The following is a 22,416-nucleotide window of genomic DNA, read 5'->3' on the forward strand; positions in this document are numbered from 1 at the left end:
ACACATAGTGCCAGAGTGCCCCCATACAGAGTGCCCCCATACAGAGTGCCCCCACACATAGTGCCAGAGTGTCCCCACACATAGGGCCCCCATACAGAGTGCCCCCATACAGAGTGCCCCCATACATAGTGCCCCCACACATAGTGCCAGAGTGCCCCCATACAGAGTGCCCCCATACAGAGTGCCCCCACACATAGTGCCAGAGTGTCCCCATACAGAGTGCCCCCCCACACATAGTGCCCCCACACATAGTGCCAGAGTGCCCCCACACATAGTGCCAGAGTGCCCCCATACAGAGTGCCCCCACACATAGTGCCAGAGTGCCCCCACACATAGTGCCAGAGTGCCCCCACACATAGGGCCCCCACACATAGGGCCCCCACACATAGGGCCCCCATACAGAGTGCCCCCATACAGAGTGCCCCCATACAGAGTGCCCCCATACAGAGTGCCAGAGTGCCCCCATACATAGTGCCCCCACACATAGTGCCAGAGTGTCCCCACACATAGTGCCCCCATACATAGTGCCCCCACACATAGTGCCCCCACACATAGTGCCCCCATACATAGTGCCCCCACAAATAGTGCCAGAGTGTCCCCACACACAGTGCCAGAGTGCCCCCATACATAGTGCCCCCACACATAGTGCCAGAGTGCCCTCATACATAGTGCCCCCACACATAGTGCCAGAGTGCCCCCACACATAGTGCCCCCACACATAGTGCCAGAGTGCCCCCACACACATAGTGCCCCCACAAATAGTGCCAGAGTGCCCCCACACATAGTGCCCCCACACATAGTGTCAGAGTGCCCCCACACATAGTGTCAGAGTGTCCCCACACATAGTGCCAGAGTGCCCCCACACATAGTGCCCCCACAAATAGTGCCAGAGTGTCCCCACACATAGTGCCAGAGTGCCCCCATACATAGTGCCCCCACACATAGTGCCAGAGTGCCCCCACACATAGTGCCCCCACAAATAGTGCCAGAGTGTCCCCACACATAGTGCCAGAGTGCCCCCATACATAGTGCCCCCACACATAGTGCCAGAGTGTCCCCACACATAGTGCCAGAGTGCCCCCACACATAGTGCCCCCACACATAGTGCCAGACTGTCCCCACACATAGTGCCAGAGTGCCCCCAAACATAGTGCCCCCAAACATAGTGCCCCCACACATAGTGCCCCCATACATAGTGCCAGAGTGCCCCTATACATAGTGCCCCCACACATAGTGCCCCCACACATAGTGCCAGAGTGCCCCCACACATAGTGCCAGAGTGCCCCCATACAGAGTGCCCCCACACATAGTGCCAGAGTGCCCCCATACATAGTGCCCCCACACATAGTGCCCCCACACATAGTGCCAGAGTGTCCCCACACATAGTGCCCCCACACATAGTGCCAGAGTGTCCCCACACATAGTGCCAGAGTGCCCCCATACATAGTGCCCCCACACATAGTGCCAGAGTGCCCCCACACATAGTGCCAGAGTGCCCCCACACATAGTGCCCCCACACATAGTGCCCCCACACATAGTGCCAGAGTGCCCCCACACATAGTGCCAGAGTGCCCCCACACATAGTGCCAGAGTGCCCCCACACATAGTGCCAGAGTGCCCCCACACATAGTGCCCCCACACATAGTGCCAGAGTGCCCCCACACATAGTGCCCCCACACATAGTGCCAGAGTGCCCCCACACATACTGCCCCCACACATAGTGCCAGAGTGCCCCCATACATAGTGCCCCCATACATAGTGCCCCCACACATAGTGTCCCCACACATAGTGCAAGAGTGCCCCCACACACATAGTGCCCCCACACATAGTGCCCCCACACATAGTGCCAGAGTGTCCCCACACATAGTGCCAGAGTGCCCCCACACATAGTGTCCCCACACATAGTGCCAGAGTGTCCCCACACATAGTGCCAGAGTGTCCCCACACATAGTGCCAGAGTGTCCCCACACATAGTGCCAGAGTGCCCCCACACATAGTGCCCCCACACATAGTGCCCCCACACATAGTGCCCCCACACATAGTGCCAGAGTGTCCCCACACATAGTGCCAGAGTGTCCCCACACATAGTGCCAGAGTGTCCCCACACATAGTGCCTACACACATAGTGTCAGACAGAGTACTCCTACACATAGTGTCAGGCAGAGTGCTCCTACACATAGTGTCAGGCAGAGTGCTCCTACACATAGTGTCAGGCGGAGCGCCCCCTACACATAGTGTCAGGCAGAGTGCTCCTACATATAGTGTCAGGCATAGTGCCCCCTACACATAGAGTCAGGCAGAGTGCCCCCACACATAGTGCCTACACACATAGTGTCAGACAGAGCGCCCCCTGTGCTCCTACACATAGTGTCAGGCAGAGCGCCCCTACACATAGTGTCAGGCAGAGCGCCCCTACACATAGTGTCAGGCAGAGCGCCCCTACACATAGTGTCAGGCAGAGCGCCCCTACACATAGTGTCAGGCAGAGCGCCCCTACACATAGTGTCAGGCAGAGTGCCCCTACACATAGTGTCAGGCAGAGCGCCCCTACACATAGTGTCAGGCAGAGCGCCCCTACACATAGTGTCAGGCAGAGCGCCCCTACACATAGTGTCAGGCAGAGCGCCCCTACACATAGTGTCAGGCAGAGCGCCCCTACACATAGTGTCAGGCAGAGCACCCCTACACATAGTGTCAGGCAGAGCGCCCCTACACATAGTGTCAGGCAGAGTGCTCCTACATATAGTGTCAGGCAGAGTGTCCCCTACACATAGTGTCAGGCAGAGCGCCACTACACATAGTGTCAGGCAGAGCGCCACTACACATAGTGTCAGGCAGAGCGCCCCCTACACATAGTGTCAGGCAGAGCGCTCCTACACATAGTGTCAGGCAGAGTGCTCCTACACATAGTGTCAGGCAGAGCGCCCCTACACATAGTGTCAGGCAGAGCGCCCCTACACATAGTGTCAGGCAGAGCGCCCCTACACATAGTGTCAGGCAGAGCGCCCCTACACATAGTGTCAGGCAGAGCGCTCCTACACATAGTGTCAGGCAGAGTGCTCCTACATATAGTGTCAGGCAGAGTGTCCCCTACACATAGTGTCAGGCAGAGCGCCACTACACATAGTGTCAGGCAGAGCGCCACTACACATAGTGTCAGGCAGAGCGCCACTACACATAGTGTCAGGCAGAGCGCCCCCTACACATAGTGTCAGGCAGAGTGCTCCTACACATAGTGTCAGGCAGAGTGCCCCCTACACATAGTGTCAGGCAGAGTGCCCCCTACACATAGTGTCAGGCAGAGTGCTCCTACACATAGTGTCAGGCAGAGTGCTCCTACACATAGTGTCAGGCAGAGTGCCCCCCACACATAGTGTCAGGCAGAGTGCTCCTACACATAGTGTCAGGCAGAGTGCCCCCTACACATAGTGTCAGGCAGAGTGCCCCCTACACATAGTGTCAGGCAGAGTGCCCCCTACACATAGTGTCAGGCAGAGCGCCCCCTACACATAGTGTCAGGCAGAGCGCCCCCTACACATAGTGTCAGGCAGAGCGCCCCCTACACATAGTGTCAGGCAGAGCGCCCCCTACACATAGTGTCAGGCAGAGCGCCCCCTACACATAGTGTCAGACAGAGCGCCCCCTACACATAGTGTCAGGCAGAGCGCCCCCTACACATAGTGTCAGGCAGAGCGCCCCCTACACATAGTGTCAGGCAGAGTGCTCCTACACATAGTGTCAGGCAGAGTGCTCCTACACATAGTGTCAGGCAGAGTGCTCCTACACATAGTGTCAGGCAGAGTGCCCCCCACACATAGTGTCAGGCAGAGTGCCCCCCACACATAGTGTCAGGCAGAGTGCTCCTACACATAGTGTCAGGCAGAGTGCTCCTACATATAGTGTCAGGCAGAGTGCCCCCTACACATAGTGTCAGGCAGAGCGCTCCTACATACAGTTGTGGCCAAAAGTATTGACACCCCTGCAATTTTGTCAGATAATACTCAGTTTCTTCCTGAAAATGATTGCAAACACAAATTCTTTGGTATTATTATCTTCATTTAATTTGTCTTAAATGTAAAAACACAAAAGAGAATGAAGCAAAAAGCAAAACATTGATCATTTCACACAAAACTCCAAAAATGGGCCAGACAAAAGCAGGGCTGTGGAGTCGGAGTCGGTGCTCATTTTGGTGGAGTCGGAGTTGGAGTTTGCATAAAAAGGACTGACTCCTAAAATATATAATAAATTGGGTACAGTAGTTCAATGCAGAATGTGCTGAATATTTTTTCATAGGAATTTGGGAAAGTTATGAAATGTCCTATAAATGACTGTTCTATTCCTGATCTAAGGTTACATTCACACACAGCGTTTTTCCTGCGTTTTTTGAGGATATGTTTTTCAGTTGCAAAAGCAGATCAGCTTTTTAAAAAACCACAATAGTTCAAAAGGTAGGGCGCACCAACTGTGTAAATAAACCAATATACAGTTGAAAGGTACAGGTGCCGCAACAGTGGGATACACAGTCAACAAAAAAAAGGGGAAAGACACCACTGCAATGAGCTGACACTGAACCAAATAGAATTTAATTTTATTGATGCAAAAGGTTATACATGATAAAACATGGTAAGCAACCCACAATGTATATAAAGTCAAACATGACATGTACAACATATCAGACCTGACACGATAATCCATATATAGTCCATATGTAGTTCAACCCCACTATAATAACCATACCCAATACCCTATAGTTAGGCTCATGGAGACCAGGGACAAATGTTGCACAATAATCACATGCAATAATCAATGCAACAAACCCTGCATACTGCCTAATAGTAAATGTATGCCACAAGCGGCCACAAAGCAAGGTGGCCCAATTAACAACCAACACTCAATTGTGCCCCATCAAACAGTCAAGGTACCGCTAGGGGAAAATGAGGCTGCAACAAAAAATATAGAAAGCGGGTGCTAACCCAGGACCATACCATTTACTATTAGGCAGTATGCAGGGTTTGTTGCATTGATTATACATTTATATATACATTGTGGGTTGCTTACCATGTTTTATCATGTTTTTAATGTATAACCTTTTGCCTGACACTATAAGTAGGAGCGCTCTGCCTGACACTATGTGTAGGGGCGCTCTGCCTGACACTATATGTAAGGGTGCTCTGCCAGACACTGTGTGTAGGAGCGCTCTGCCTGACACTATGTGTAGAGGCGTTCTGCCTGACACTGTGTGTAGGGGTACTCTGCCTGACACTATATTTAGGGGCGCTCTGCCTGACACTATGTGTAGGAGAACTCTGCCTGACATTATGTGTAGGGGCGCTCTATGTGTAGGAGCGCTGTGCCTGACACTATGTGTAGGAGCGCTCTGCCTGACATTATGTGTAGGAGCACTCTGCGTGACACTATGTGTAGGAGCGCTCTGCCTGACATTATGTGAAAGGGTTGCTCTGCCTGACACTATGTGTAGGGGCTCTCTGCCTGACACTATGTGTAGAGGCGCTCTGTCTGACACTATATGTAGAGGCGCTCTGCCTGACACTGTGTAGGAGCACTCCGCCTGACACTATGTATAGGGGCGCTCTGCCTGACACCATGTGTAGGGGCGCTCTGCCTGACACCATGTGTAGGGGCGCTCTGCCTGACACCATGTGTAGGGGCGCTCTGCCTGACACCATGTGTAGGAGCACTCCGCCTGACACTATGTGAGGCGACGCTCTGCCTCACACTCTGTGTGGGGGCGCTCTTCCTGACACCATGTGTAGGGGGTGCTCTGCCTGACACTATATGTAGGAGCAATCTGCCTGACACTATGTGTGGGGGGGCTCTCTGCCTTACAGTCGGTGGGAGCACTATGTTTGTGGCCCTCTGCCTGACACTGTGTAGGGGCGCTCTGCATGACATTATGTGTAGTGGACGCTCTGCCTGACACTATGTGTAGGAGCATTCTGCCTGACACTATGTGTAGGGGGCACTCTGCCTGACACTGTGTAGGGGGCACTCTGCCTGACACTATACAGTTGTGGCCAAAAGTATTGACGCCCCTGCAATTCTGTCAGATAATACTTAGTTTCTTCCTGAAAATGATTGCAAACACAAATTCTTTGGTATTATTATCTTCATTTAATTTGTCTTAAATGAAAAAACACAAAAAGAATTGTCCTAAAGCCAAATTGGATATAATTCCACACCAAACATAAAAAAGAGGGTGGACAAAAGTATTGGCACTGTTCGAAAAATCATGTGATGCTTCTCTAATTTGTGTAAATAACAGCGCCTGTAACTTACCTGTGGCACCTAACAGGTGTTGGCAATAACTAAATCACACTTGCAGCCAGTTGACATGGATTAAAGTTGACTCAACCTCTGTCCTGTGTCCTTGTGTGTACCACATTGAGCATGGAGAAAAGAAAGAAGACCAACGAACTGTCTGAGGACTTGAGAAACCAAATTGTGAGGAAGCATGACCAATCTCAAGGCTACAAGTCCATCTCCAAAGACCTGAATGTTCCTGTGTCTACCGTGCGCAGGGTCATCAAGAAGTTTAAAGCCCATGGCACTGTGGCTAACCTCCCTAGATGTGGACGGAATAGAAAAATTGACAAGAGATTTCAACGCAAGATTGGTGCGGATGTTGGATAAAGAACCTCGACTAACATACAAACAAGTTCAAGCTGCCCTGCAGTCCGAGGGTACAACAGTGTCAACCCGTACTATCTGTCGGCGTCTGAATGAAAAGGAGACCCAGGAAGACCCCACTTCTTACCCCGAGACATAAAAAAGCCAGGCTGGAATTTGCCAAAACTTACCTGAAAAAGCCTAAAACGTTTTGGAAGAATGTTCTCTGGTCAGATGAGACAAAAGTAGAGCTTTTTGGGCAAAGGCATCAACATAGAGTTTACAAGAGAAAAGAAGAGGCATTCAAAGAAAAGAACACGGTCCCTACAGTCAAACATGACGGAAGTTCCCTGATGTTTTGGGGTTGCTTTGCTGCCTCTGGCACTGGACTGCCCTACATATAGTGTCAGGCAGAGCACCCCTGCACATAGTGTCAGGCAGAGGGCACCTACTTATAGTGTCAGGCAGAGCGCCCCTACACATAGTGTCAGGCAGAGCGCCCCTACACAGTGTCAGGCAGAGCGCTCCTACACATAGTGTCAGGCAGAGTGCTCCTACATATAGTGTCAGGCAGAGCACCTCCTACACATAGTGTCAGGCAGAGTGTCCCCTACACATAGTGTCAGGCAGAGTGTCCCCTACACATAGTGTCAGGCAGAGTGTCCCCTACACATAGTGTCAGGCAGAGTGTCCCCTACACATAGTGTCAGGCAGAGTGTCCCCTACACATAGTGTCAGGCAGAGCGCCCCCTACACATAGTGTCAGGCAGAGTGTCCCCTACACATAGTGTCAGGCAGAGCGCTCCTACATATAGTGTCAGTCAGAGCACCCCCTAAACATTGTGTCAGGCAGAGCGCCACTACACATAGTGTCAGGCAGAGTGCTCCCCTACACATAGTGTCAGGCAGAGTGCTCCCCTACACATAGTGTCAGGCGGAGTGCTCCTACATATAATGTCAGGCAGAGCGCCCCCCACATATAGTGTCAGGCAGAGTGCTCTTACATATAATGTCAGGCAGAGCGCCCCCTACACATAGTGTCAGGCAGAGCACCCCCTACACATAGTGTCAGGCAGAGCACCCCCTACACATAGTGTCAGGCAGAGTTCTCGTACACATAGTGTCAGGCAGAGCACCCCCCACACATAGTGTCAGGCAGAGTGCTCCTACATATAATGTCAGGCAGAGCGCCCCCCACACATAGTGTCAGGCAGAGTGCTCCTACATATAATGTCAGGCAGAGCGCCCCCTACACATAGTGTCAGGCAGAGTGCTCCTACACATAGTGTCAGGCAGAGCGCCCCTACACATAGTGTCAGGCAGAGCGCCCCTACACATAGTGTCAGGCAGAGTGTCCCCTACACATAGTGTCAGGCAGAGTGTCCCCTACACATAGTGTCAGGCAGAGTGTCCCCTACACATAGTGTCAGGCAGAGTGTCCCCTACACATAGTGTCAGGCAGAGTGTCCCCTACACATAGTGTCAGGCAGAGTGCTCCTACACATAGTGTCAGGCAGAGTGCCCCCTACACATAGTGTCAGGCAGAGTGCCCCACACATAGTGTCAGGCAGAGTGCCCCACACATAGTGTCAGGCAGAGTGCCCCCCACACATAGTGTCAGGCAGAGTGCTCCTACACATAGTGTCAGGCAGAGTGCCCCCCACACATAGTGTCAGGCAGAGTGCTCCTACACATAGTGTCAGGCAGAGTGCTCCTACACATAGTGTCAGGCAGAGTGCCCCCTACACATAGTGTCAGGCAGAGTGCTCCTACACATAGTGTCAGGCAGAGTGCTCCTACACATAGTGTCAGGCAGAGCGCCACTACACATAGTGTCAGGCAGAGCGCCCCCTACACATAGTGTCAGGCAGAGCGCCCCCTACACATAGTGTCAGGCAGAGTGCTCCTACATATAGTGTCAGGCAGAGTGCCCCCACACATAGTGTCAGGCAGAGTGCTCCTACACATTGTGTCAGGCAGAGTGCTCCTACACATAGTGTCAGACAGAGCGCCCCCTACACATAGAGTCAGGCAGAGTGCCCCCACACATAGTGCCTACACACATAGTGTCAGACAGAGCGCCCCCTACACATAGTGTCAGGCAGAGTGCTCCTACACATAGTGTCAGGCAGAGCGCTCCCTACACATAGTGTCAGGCAGAGTGCCTCCTACACATAGTGTCAGGCAGAGCGCCCCTACACATAGTGTCAGACAGAGTGCCCCCTACACATAGTGTCAGACAGAGTGCCCCCTACACATAGTGTCAGACAGAGTGCCCCCTACACATAGTGTCAGACAGAGTGCCCCCTACACATAGTGTCAGACAGAGTGCCCCCTACACATAGTGTCAGACAGAGTGCCCCCTACACATAGTGTCAGACAGAGTGCCCCCTACACATAGTGTCAGACAGAGTGCCCCCTACACAGTGTCAGACAGAGTGCCCCCTACACATAGTGTCAGACAGAGTGCCCCCTACACATAGTGTCAGACAGAGTGCCCCCTACACATAGTGTCAGACAGAGTGCCCCCTACACATAGTGTCAGACAGAGTGCCCCCTACACATAGTGTCAGACAGAGTGCCCCCTACACATAGTGTCAGACAGAGTGCCCCCTACACATAGTGTCAGACAGAGTGCCCCCTACACATAGTGTCAGACAGAGTGCCCCCTACACATAGTGTCAGACAGAGTGCCCCCTACACATAGTGTCAGACAGAGTGCCCCCTACACATAGTGTCAGACAGAGTGCCCCCTACACATAGTGTCAGACAGAGTGCCCCCTACACATAGTGTCAGACAGAGTGCCCCCTACACATAGTGTCAGACAGAGTGCCCCCCACACATAGTGTCAGGCAGAGTGCCCCCCACACATAGTGTCAGGCAGAGTGCCCCCTACACATAGTGTCAGGCAGAGTGCCCCCTACACATAGTGTCAGGCAGAGTGCCCCCTCATATAGTGTCAGGCAGAGTGCTCCTACACATAGTGTCAGGCAGAGTGCCCCCTACACATAGTGTCAGGCAGAGCGCTCCTACACATAGTGTCAGGCAGAGCGCCCCTACACATAGTGTCAGGCAGAGTGCCCCCTACACATAGTGTCAGGCAGAGTGCCCCCTACACATAGTGTCAGGCAGAGTGCCCCCTACACATAGTGTCAGGCAGAGTGCCCCCTACACATAGTGTCAGGCAGAGTGCCCCCTACACATAGTGTCAGGCAGAGTGCCCCCTACACATAGTGTCAGGCAGAGTGCCCCCTACACATAGTGTCAGGCAGAGTGCCCCCTACACATAGTGTCAGGCAGAGTGCCCCCTACACATAGTGTCAGGCAGAGTGCTCCTACATATACTGTAGTGTCAGGCAGAGTGCCCCCTACACATAGTGTCAGGCAGAGCGCTCCTACATACAGTTGTGGCCAAAAGTATTGACACCCCTGCAATTTTACATAGTAACATAGTAATTAAGGTTGAAGGGAGACTTTAAGTCCATCTAGTTCAACCCATATCCTATCCTAACTTGCCCTAACATGTTGATCCAGAGGAAGGCAAAAAAACCCCATGTGGCAACAGTAAGCTTCACATTGGGGAAAAAAATTCCTTCCCGACTCCACATACGGCAATCAGACTAGCTCCCTGGATCAACGCAATATTAAGGAAACTAGTGTATATACCCTGTAATATTATACTTTTCAAGAAAGGCATCCAGTCCCTTCTTAAATTTTAGTAGTGAATCACTCATTACAACATCATATGGCAGAGAGTTCCATAGTCTCACTGCTCTTACAGTAAAGAATCCGCGTCTGTGAGTATGCTTAAACCTTCTTTCCTCCAGACGTAGAGGATGCCCCCTTGTCCCCGTCACAGGTCTAAGAGTAAAAAGATCATTAGAAAGGTCTTTGTATTGTCCCCACATATATTTATACATTGTAATAAGATCACCCCTAAGCCTTCGATTCTCCAAACTAAATAACCCCAAGTGTAATAACCTGTCTTGGTATTGCAGACCCCCTAGTTCCCTAATAACCTTGGTCGCTCTTCTCTGCACCCGCTCCAGTTCAGCTATGTCTTTCTTATACACCGGAGACCAGAACTGTACACAGTATTCTAAGTGTGGTCGCACTAGTGACTTATATAGAGGTAAAATTATGTTCTCCTCATGAGCATCTATGCCTCTTTTAATGCATCCCATTATTTTATTTGCCTTTGCAGCAGCTGCTTGACTCTGGCCACTAAATGTGAGTTTGTCGTCCACCCATACACCCAGGTCTTTTTCAGTGACTGTTTTGCCCAGTGTTTTACAATTAAGCACATAATTATACAACTTGTTCGTTCTACCCAAGTGCATGACCTTACATTTATCCCCATTAAAGCTCATTTGCCATTTATCAGCCCAAGCTTCTAGTTTACATAAATCCTCCTGTAATATAAAATTGTCCTCCTCTGTATTAATTACCCTGCAGAGTTTAGTGTCATCTGCAAATATTGAAATTCTACTCTCTATGCCCCCTACAAGGTCATTAATAAATATGTTAAAAAGAAGCGGGCCCAAAACTGACCCCTGTGGTACCCCACTGCTAACCGTGACCCAGTCCGAGTGTGCTCCATTAATAACCACCCTTTGTTTCCTATCCCTGAGCCAGCTCTTAACCCACCTACACATATTTTCCCCTATCCCCATTGTTCTCATTTTATGTATCAACCTTTTGTGTGGCACAGTATCAAAAGCTTTTGAAAAGTCCATGTACACCACGTCCACTGCATTCCCTTGGTCCAGTCCGGAACTTACCTCTTCATAAAAGCTTATCAGATTAGTCTGACAGGAACGGTCTCTTGTAAACCCATGTTGATATTGGGTCAGAAGGTTATTCTTCTCCAGATACTCCAGTATAGTATCTCTTAGAAAACCCTCCAGGATTTTACCCACAGTTGAGGTTAAACTTACAGGCCTATAATTTCCAAGTTCAGTTTTTGTCCCCTTTTTGAATATTGGCACCACATTTGCTATACGCCAGTCCTGTGGCACAGACCCTGTTATTATGGAATCTTTAAAGATTAAAAATAGTGGTCTATCAATGACTGTGCTTAATTCCTGCAGTACTCGGGGGTGTATCCCATCCGGGCCCGGGGATTTGTCAATTTTAGTGATTTGTAGACGCCGCCGTACTTCCTGCTGGGTTAAGCAGGTGACATTTAATGGAGAATTTTTATCCCTGATCATGTTATCCATCATGGGATTTTCTTGTGTAAATACTGTTGAAAAAAAGTCATTTAGCATATTGGCTTTTTCCTCATCCTCATCCACCATTTCACCCAGACTATTTTTAAGGGGACCAACACTATCATTTTTTAGCTTCTTACTATTTATGTAGTTAAAGAATATTTTGGGATTATTTTTACTTTCTCTGGCAATGAGTCTCTCTGTCTCAATCTTTGCTGTCTTGATTTGCTTTTTACAGAATTTATTTAATCTTCTGTATTTATTTAATGCCTCATCACTACCTACTTGCTTTAATTCTCTAAATGCTTTATTTTTATCTCTTATTGCGCCCCTTACAGCTCTATTTAGCCATAGTGGTTTCCTCCTATTTCTCGCATGTTTATTCCCATACGGTATATATTGTGCACAGATCCTATTCAGGATGCTAATAAACGTCTCCCATTTTCTTTGTGTATTTTTATGTCTCAGGATATCGTCCCAGTTAATTGCACCAAGATCATCTCTCATCCGTTGGAAATTTGCCTTCCTGAAGTTTAGTGTCCTTGTAACCCCTCTACTACACATCTTATTAAAGGATACATGAAAACTTATTAATTTGTGATCACTATTACCCAAGTGACCCCCAACCCTTACATTTGATATGCGGTCTGGCCTGTTGGATAATATTAGGTCTAGCAGTGCCCCCCTCTTGTTGGGTCCTGAACCAGTTGTGAAAGGTAATGGTCTCTCATAGTAGTCAAAAACCTATTACCTTTGCTGGAACTGCAGGTTTCGGTTCCCCAATGTATTTCAGGGTAGTTGAAGTCCCCCATAATAATGACTTCTCCTTGAGACGCTGCTTCATCTATTTGCTTTATGAGGATATTCTCTGTAGCTTCCATTATTTTTGGAGATTTATAACAAACCCCTATCAGTAATTTATTATTTTTCCCCCCTCCCCTTATCTCTACCCACAGGGACTCTACATTTTCATTAGATTCATATATATTATCACGAAGGATGGGTTTTAAGGATGATTTTACATATAAACACACGCCTCCCCCTCGCTTATTTGTACGGTCATTTCTGAACAGACTATAGCCCTGTAAATTAACTGCCCAGTCATGGCTCTCATCCAGCCATGTCTCAGATATCCCCACCATGTCATAATTATGTTCCAACAACATTAACTCCAATTCCTCCATTTTGTTGGCGAGACTTCTGGCATTAGTATACATGCACTTTATGTATCTCTCTGTACCTCTATTCTTTCTTAAATTATTAACTGTTCTAACCCCACCCCCCATGCCACCCCCACCCCCAATGTCATTATTTGTGCCCAGGTCTCTATCTGCACTGTCTTCCCCTCCTATAAAAGGAATACCCTCCCCCCCCGTCCCTAGTTTAAACACTCCTCCAACCTTCTAGCCATTTTCTCCCCCAGCACAGCTGCACCCTCCCCATTGAGGTGCAGCCCGTCCCTAGCGTAGAACCTGTAGCCAACTGAGAAGTCGGCCCAGTTCTGCAGGAACCCAAACCCCTCCTTCCTACACCAATTCCTGAGCCACTTATTAACCTCCCTAATCTCCCGTTGCCTCTCTGGCGTGGCACGTGGTACAGGAAGTATTTCCGAAAATACCACCTTGGAGGTCCTTGCTTTAAGCTTACAGCCTAATTCCCTGAAATCATCTTTAAGGACCTTCCACCTACCTCTAACTTTGTCATTTGTGCCAATGTGCACCATGACCGCTGGATCCTCACCAGCCCCTCCCAGTAATCTGTCAACCCGATCAGCGATGTGTCGGACTCGAGCGCCAGGTAGGCAGCACACCGTTCGACGATCCCTGTCTTTGTGACAGATTGCCCTATCTGTTCCCCTAATAATTGAGTCTCCCACTACCAGAACCTGTCTGGCCTGCCCTGCTCTCCTTTTTCCCCCCTTACTGGAGAAGACACTCCTCCGGCTTTCAGAGGACATGCCTTGCTGCAGCAGTGCTACTCCTGCACTAACACTCCCCTCATCTGCCAACTTTGCAAACTTATTGGGGTGTGCCAGATCAGGACTAGCCTCCCTGGTGCTCTTCCCTCTACCCCGCCTTCTAACTGTCACCCAGCTAGCTGCTTCATTGTCCTGCAGCTCCAACCTAGCATCCCCCCCTCATCTATCCCATTGAGCGTCTGCTCAGTGAGCAGAAGACTCCTTTCCATATTGTCTATGGATCTCAGTGTTGCCAGCTGCACATTTAGATCCAGTATCTGGGCTTCCAAATGCACAACGTGCTCACATCTTGCACAGCAGTATGCACCCTCGACCGGCTGTTCAAGGACTGCATACATGCGGCAAGACGTGCACTGGATGGCATTGGCAATAGTGGAGCACATCCTAATGGGGATTGCACCAGACAATAAGATAAGCAAAAATAAATAAATAAATAAAAAAAAAAAAAGTATTACTATAACAGCAATTCAGTAAGACCTCCCTTGGAAACTCTCTGAATCTAAAGTTACTGAATTTCAAGTCACACACTTACCACAGTTCGCACTTACACTCAGGTCACACTCAGCTCGTTCACACTCGCTCAGGAAGAAGATTTAAAAGAGTTTTTTTTTTTTTGTTTTTTTTTCCCCTTTCACCAGCACACCACCTTGCTGCTCAATGCACTTCCAAAAGGAGTTGAGCCCCAACCAGCTGCCCCTTATAAACCCTTAATTACTGTATGAACTCCCACCCTTAATTAACCCCTTGTGAATATAGTTACACCTCTAGATTTAAATGCAATATAGTTTACCCTTAAAAACACAGATAGTAAAAGAAGAGATTAACCCTGAAGAGAGAAAATATAGGTTAAACAAGCCCCCAAAGCCCCCCAAAAAATTGAACAGGTAGAAAGCACTCAGCAACCTACAATTCAGCAACTCACACAGGTATTTGTTATAGGTTTTCCAAATACCTCTTCACTGAATTTCAAGTCACACACTTACCACAGTTCGCACTTACGCTCAGATAATACTCAGTTTCTTCCTGAAAATGATTGCAAACACAAATTCTTTGGTATTATTATCTTCATTTAATTTGTCTTAAATGAAAAAACACAAAAAGAATTGTCCTAAAGCCAAATTGGATATAATTCCACACCAAACATAAAAAAGAGGGTGGACAAAAGTATTGGCACTGTTCGAAAAATCATGTGATGCTTCTCTAATTTGTGTAATTAACAGCGCCTGTAACTTACCTGTGGCACCTAACAGGTGTTGGCAATAACTAAATCACACTTGCAGCCAGTTGACATGGATTAAAGTTGACTCAACCTCTGTCCTGTGTCCTTGTGTGTACCACATTGAGCATGGAGAAAAGAAAGAAGACCAACGAACTGTCTGAGGACTTGAGAAACCAAATTGTGAGGAAGCATGACCAATCTCAAGGCTACAAGTCCATCTCCAAAGACCTGAATGTTCCTGTGTCTACCGTGCGCAGGGTCATCAAGAAGTTTAAAGCCCATGGCACTGTGGCTAACCTCCCTAGATGTGGACGGAATAGAAAAATTGACAAGAGATTTCAACGCAAGATTGGTGCGGATGTTGGATAAAGAACCTCGACTAACATCCAAACAAGTTCAAGCTGCCCTGCAGTCCGAGGGTACAACAGTGTCAACCCGTACTATCTGTCGGCGTCTGAATGAAAAGGGACTGTATGGAAGGAGACCCAGGAAGACCCCACTTCTTACCCCGAGACATAAAAAAGCCAGGCTGGAATTTGCCAAAACTTACTTGAAAAAGCCTAAAACGTTTTGGAAGAATGTTCTCTGGTCAGATGAGACAAAAGTAGAGCTTTTTGGGCAAAGGCATCAACATAGAGTTTACAAGAGAAAAAAGAGGCATTCAAAGAAAAGAACACGGTCCCTACAGTCAAACATGACGGAAGTTCCCTGATGTTTTGGGGTTGCTTTGCTGCCTCTGGCACTGGACTGCCCTACATATAGTGTCAGGCAGAGCACCCCTGCACATAGTGTCAGGCAGAGGGCACCTACTTATAGTGTCAGGCAGAGCACCTCCTACACATAGTGTCAGGCAGAGCGCTCCTACACATAGTGTCAGATAGAGAACCCCTACACATGTCAGGCAGAGCGCCCCTACACATAGTGTCAGGCAGAGCACCTCTACACATAGTGTCAGGCAGAGCGCTCCTACACATAGTGTCAGGCAGAGCACCCCCTACACATAGTGTCAGGCAGAGTGTCCCCTACACATAGTGTCAGGCAGAGTGTCCCCTACACATAGTGTCAGGCAGAGTGTCCCCTACACATAGTGTCAGGCAGAGTGTCCCCTACACATAGTGTCAGGCAGAGTGTCCCCTACACATAGTGTCAGGCAGAGTGTCCCCTACACATAGTGTCAGGCAGAGTGTCCCCTACACATAGTGTCAGGCAGAGTGTCCCCTACACATAGTGTCAGGCAGAGTGTCCCCTACACATAGTGTCAGGCAGAGTGTCCCCTACACATAGTGTCAGGCAGAGTGTCCCCTACACATAGTGTCAGGCAGAGTGTCCCCTACACATAGTGTCAGGCAGAGTGTCCCCTACACATAGTGTCAGGCAGAGTGTCCCCTACACATAGTGTCAGGCAGAGCGCCCCCTACACATAGTGTCAGGCAGAGCGCCCCCTACACATAGTGTCAGGCAGAGCGCCCCCTACACATAGTGTCAGGCAGAGCACCCCCTAAACATTGTGTCAGGCAGAACGCCCCTACATATAGTGTCAGGCAGAGCGCCCCTACATATAGTGTCAGGCAGAGCGCCCCTACACATAATGTCAGGAGGAGCGCCCCTACACATAGTGTCAGGCGGAGTGCTCCTACACATAGTGTCAGGCAGAGCTCCCCTACATAAAGTGTCAGACAGAGCGCCCCTACACATAGTGTCAGGCAGAGCGCCCCTACACATAGTGTCAGGCAGAGTGTCCCCTACACATAGTGTCAGGCAGAGTGTCCCCTACACATAGTGTCAGGCAGAGTGTCCCCTACACATAGTGTCAGGCAGAGTGTCCCCTACACATAGTGTCAGGCAGAGTGTCCCCTACACATAGTGTCAGGCAGAGTGTCCCCTACACATAGTGTCAGGCAGAGCGTCCCCTACACATAGTGTCAGGCAGAGCGCCCCCTACACATAGTGTCAGGCAGAGCGCCCCCTACACATAGTGTCAGGCAGAGCGCCCCCTACACATAGTGTCAGGCAGAGCACCCCCTAAACATTGTGTCAGGCAGAGCGCCCCCTACACATAGTGTCAGGCAGAACGCCCCTACATATAGTGTCAGGCAGAGCGCCCCTACATATAGTGTCAGGCAGAGCGCCCCTACACATAATGTCAGGAGGAGCGCCCCTACACATAGTGTCAGGCGGAGTGCTCCTACACATAGTGTCAGGCAGAGCTCCCCTACATAAAGTGTCAGACAGAGCGCCCCTACACATAGTGTCAGGCAGAGCGCCCCTACACATAGTGTCAGGCAGAGTGTCCCCTACACATAGTGTCAGGCAGAGTGTCCCCTACACATAGTGTCAGGCAGAGTGTCCCCTACACATAGTGTCAGGCAGAGTGTCCCCTACACATAGTGTCAGGCAGAGTGTCCCCTACACATAGTGTCAGGCAGAGTGTCCCCTACACATAGTGTCAGGCAGAGTGTCCCCTACACATAGTGTCAGGCAGAGTGTCCCCTACACATAGTGTCAGGCAGAGCGTCCCTACACATAGTGTCAGGCAGAGCGCTCCTACACATAGTGTCAGGCAGAGTGCTCCTACATATAATGTCAGGCAGAGCGCCCCCCACATATAGTGTCAGGCAGAGTGCTCCTACATATAATGTCAGGCAGAGCGCCCCCTACACATAGTGTCAGGCAGAGCACCCCCTACACATAGTGTCAGGCAGAGCACCCCCTACACATAGTGTCAGGCAGAGTTCTCGTACACATAGTGTCAGGCAGAGCACCCCCCACACATAGTGTCAGGCAGAGTGCTCCTACATATAATGTCAGGCAGAGCGCCCCCCACACATAGTGTCAGGCAGAGCGCCCCCTACATATAATGTCAGGCAGAGCGCCCCCTACACATAGTGTCAGGCAGAGCACCCCCTACACATAGTGTTAGGCAGAGCACCCCCTACACATAGTGTCAGGCAGAGCACCCCCTACACATAGTGTCAGGCAGAGCGCCCCCTACACATAGTGTCAGGCAGAGCGCCCCCTACACATAGTGTCAGGCAGAGCGCCCCCTACACATAGTGTCAGGCAGAGCGCCCCCTACACATAGTGTCAGGCAGTGCGCTCCTACATATAGTGTCAGGCAGAACACCCCTACACATAATGTCAGGCAGTGCGCTCCTACATATAGTGTGAGGCAGTGCGCTCCTACACATAGTGTCAGGCAGTGCGCCCCTACACATAGTGTCAGGCAGAGCGCCCCTACACATAGTGTCAGGCAGAGCGCCCCTACACATAGTGTCAGGCAGAGCGCCCCTACACATAGTGTCAGGCAGAGCGCCCCTACACATAGTGTCAGGCAGAGCGCCCCTACACATAGTGTCAGGCAGAGCGCCCCTACACATAGTGTCAGGCAGAGTGCCCCCTACACATAGTGTCAGGCAGAGTGCACTTAGCACTTCTAGATTTGGGTTGTAGGTGACTACTAGAGGCACCCGGTTTTTTTCTTCTTTAGCTTTGTAATGTAGCAGGTGATTCCTTGACATTCTGGTGGCTCTGTGGCAAAACATTTTTGTATGCCTGATCACAGCAACATGGATATGAAATTACTGGTATTGAAAGGTAACTTCACATCTCAGAGAGAGAGAAGAGTCTGTGAGTATAAATTTATGACGACCTTTGACACTCTCAATGCTGGAATGAATGTGTCGCATGGATTTATGTCTTTTTTACATCAATTAAGGAATTTGCTCCTAAGACCATGTGGGGGCATCACAACACATTAGGAGACCCCAATCAGAGGACAATAAAACATCCAGACTCCTTATCTATGAACTGGTCCAATATTTATGTTTCTCCGTCTCCCTTCATGATAATTCTGCTTCACGTCACTTGTCTCATCTATTGCATTTTTTCTGTGCTGTATTGTGCATAAATATGTGATTCTTCAGATTCTGTATTAGTCAATGCCTGATGAAGAGACCTGAGTAGTCTCAAAAGCTTGTAATGTGTTACCATCTTTTCAGTTAGCCATTAAAAGGTATCAACCACTGAGGACTCTCAATTCTGAATATTTTTCTGCTAAGGTAATGGCAACCGGGCGCTCCGTGCTGCTGCAGGTGACGGAGGAGGGATGGGAGGGGGGCATAAACTTGTTATTGTCTGGCACTGTGTCACTGCGCTGCCTACTTGTTGATATGCAGGAGGAGGGGAGGGAGCTGTCACCCTGCCTGTCACAGTGCTGTCACCCTGCCCCTGCCTGTCACAGCGCTGTCACCCTGCCTGTCACAGCGCTGTCACCCTGCCTGTCACAGCGCTGTCACCCTGCCTGTCACAGCGCTGTCACCCTGCCTGTCACAGCGCTGTCACCCTGCCTGTCACAGCGCTGTCACCCTGCCTGTCACAGCGCTGTCACCCTGCCTATCACGCTGCCTGCACCGCACTGTCACCCTGCCTGTCATAGCATTGTCACCCTGCCCCTGTCTGTCACCCTGCATGTCACAGCGCCGTCACCCTGCCTGTCACAGCGCTGTCTCCCTGCCCTGGCTGTCACTGCACTGTCACTCTACCCCTGCCTGTCGCCCTGCCTGCACCGCACTGTCACCCTACCTGTCATAGCATTGTCACCCTGCCCCTGGCTGTCATAGTGCTGTCACCCTGCCTGGACTCATGGTTGTTATACCTGTCTGCCGCTTCTCTCCCTCCCTTCCTGTCCTCCTTGTCTTGCCTATCTGCATGTCACCCCGCTGTCCAAATGCTTATCCTGCCTTATCTGCCTGTCACTCTTCTTTCCACCTGCTGAATTTTTTTCTGCTACCTGCTTCTCTACTTTTCACTGTAGCTGTTACCTGTCCTGTCTGTCATCCTGCTGTGCACCTGTTGATCCTGATTCTGCTGCCGGCCCTACTACATTTCATCCAACCAATTACCAGTGCCTACCCTGTCTATCCTCCTGCCTGCTTGTTCTGACTGCCTGTCACTCTGCTGTTCACTTGCTTATCTTTGTTCTGTTATTTCTACTTTTACAATGTCAGTGCACAACATATCTGCCTGTTTGTCTGTCACTGGTGTCTGTCTGCCTGTTACTTGTACCTGTGTTTTTTTTTAATTCTGCTACCTGCTTTTCTACATTTCACTGGTGCCTGAGCCTTTTCTGCCTGCCTGTCCTGCTGCTATCCATCTGAGAATCCTGCTTATTTTGATGCTCGTCCTTCTACTTTTCATCCTGCCTGTCACCAGTGCCTGCTCCCCCATTTGCCTGCCTGTCACCAGTGCCTGCTCCCCCATTTGCCTGCCTGTCACCAGTGCCTGCTCCCCCATTTGCCTGCCTGTCACCAGTGCCTGCTCCCCCATTTGCCTGCCTGTCACCAGTGCCTGCTCCCCCATTTGCCTGCCTGTCACCAGTGCCTGCTCCCCCATTTGCCTGCCCGTCACCAGTGCCTGCTCCCCCATTTGCCTGCCCGTCACCAGTGCCTGCTCCCCCATTTTCCTGCCCGTCACCAGTGCCTGCTCCCCCATTTGCCTGCCTGTCACCAGTGCCTGCTCCCCCATTTGTCTGCCTGCCACCAGTGCCTGCTCCCCCATTTTCCTGCCCGTCACCAGTGCCTGCTCCCCCATTTGCCTGCCTGTCACCAGTGCCTGCTCCCCCATTCTCCTGCCTGTCACCAGTGCCTGCTCCCCCATTCTCCTGCCTGTCACCAGTGCCTGCTCCCCCATTTTCCTGCCTGTCACTAGTGCCTGCTCCCCCATTTGTCTGCCTGTCACCAGTGCCTGCTCCCCCATTTGCCTGCCTGTCACCAGTGCCTGCTCCCCCATTTGCCTGCCTGTCACCAGTGCCTGCTCCCCCATTCTCCTGCCTGTCACCAGTGCCTGCTCCCCCATTTGCCTGCCTGTCACCAGTGCCTGCTTCCCCATTTGCCTGCCTGTCACCAGTGCCTGCTCCCCCATTTGCCTGCCTGTCACCAGTGCCTGCTCCCTCATTTGCCTGCCTGTCACCAGTGCCTGCTCCCCCATTTGCCTGCCTGTCACCAGTGCCTGCTCCCCCATTTGCCTGCCTGTCACCAGTGCCTGCTCCCCCATTTGCCTGCCTGTCACCAGTGCCTGCTCCCCTATTTGCCTGCCTGTTACCAGTGCCTGCCCCTATGTTAAGCTACACATGTGTACATCTGGTGTTATATGCACACATGAAGGTAGAGAGGGGGGAGTCTGTGTGTCTGAAATGTTGGGGTGCATAAACTTACTGGTGATGTATCTAGATCACAATCAGTCTTGGCCACCATTTTCCATTTTTTTCTTTGCTCACACAGTAAGGGCTTGTTCAGACGTATAATTGGGCAGTGTGCTGTCTGTGTGCGCCATGGACCATACATGGGCTCTTCGGATGCTTCCGGATTATCAATGACCAAAGGGGCGGCAAATTTTTCGACCGCCCAGGGCGCCACAAACAGTTGCTACGCCACTGGTGATAGAGGTCTGCATTGTAGGGTCATTCAGTGCCCCTCATGAATGGTGCAAGCTAGAGCTCACCGTGAATGGTTGTCAGACAATTCCCTACAGGGAACTAATGTGATGTCTGCAGGCTTTTAGTACCAGGCAGCAGTCTTCTTTTGTGGCTTTGTTAATAGTTTAGTGTTAGGACTTGCAAGCATGAGGACCCGTGACGTGGGTTGTGATCTTGCATATTTTGGCCAAAATGTTGACCAATCAATACCTCACTATTTCTGTATATTTTGTGCACTATATTTTTCGGGGTGCAGCCAAGCCCAAACACGACTGGTCTCGTATGAGGGGTGTTCACACTGGGATGCATTGAGAGTGTGCTGGCCAGCCCGCCTAATTGAAAAGTAGGGGCGTGACTATTAGGCTGTGAACCAGACACTATGCAGTACCCTTGTGTGAACAGCACCCTATGCGATCCTTTATTGTGCATTTGTATACTGGGCAGTCACCCCCTCCAGGAATGGGTAGGTGGAGAGGGCCGTTGATCTGGTATTTTGCACCTGGGTTGCTAACATCTTGCTTTATGGGCTGGCTGCGCCCTGTAGTGCATTTTTTGTATGATCTGGGCAGGTAAGCTGTGCTGCCTTTTTTCTGCTGTTTAATTTGAATTTTTGGAGGCTTTCAGTCTTCTTTGGTGGCTTTGCTAATAGTTTACTTTTAGTGTGAGGCCATAAATCATCCCTTGTAATAATATTTTTTTTTCTTAAGATAGGTTTTAAATTTCGTGGTCATAAATGGACTCTGAATATGTGAAGAGATCGTTAGGAAAATGCTTGTCAGAGGGTCTGGCAGAAATAGTGGAGAAAAGACCTTCGGACCCTATCGAGTACCTGGCACACTTCATTTACAAGTACAGAAGCAATCTGGATGAACATGAGAAGGTAACGTGCCGATTCCATGAATGACT

General features: G+C 50.1%; 1 protein-coding gene across 7 annotated transcripts in view; it reads left to right on the forward strand.

Moving 5' to 3' along the window:
* The window catches only part of LOC141088655 (DPY30 domain-containing protein 1-like), a 43,230-nt gene that overhangs the window by 1,549 nt on the left and 19,265 nt on the right, over window positions 1–22,416 (forward strand). For 3 of the 7 annotated variants that reach the window (XM_073574802.1, XM_073574805.1, XM_073574801.1), the window contains exon 2: window positions 22,222–22,390. In XM_073574802.1, coding sequence (XP_073430903.1) covers window positions 22,244–22,390 — 147 coding nt within the window. In that variant the 5' untranslated portion in view covers window positions 22,222–22,243. Of the gene's footprint in view, window positions 1–22,217; window positions 22,391–22,416 lie in introns of those variants that run through there. The other 4 variants (XM_073574803.1, XM_073574804.1, XM_073574806.1 and 1 more) reach the window with 2 other exon arrangements.

Source organism: Dendrobates tinctorius, unplaced genomic scaffold (assembly GCF_039654945.1).
Source record: "Dendrobates tinctorius isolate UK_male_01 unplaced genomic scaffold, ASM3965494v1 ptg000040l, whole genome shotgun sequence".
NCBI lineage: Eukaryota > Metazoa > Chordata > Amphibia > Anura > Dendrobatidae > Dendrobates > Dendrobates tinctorius.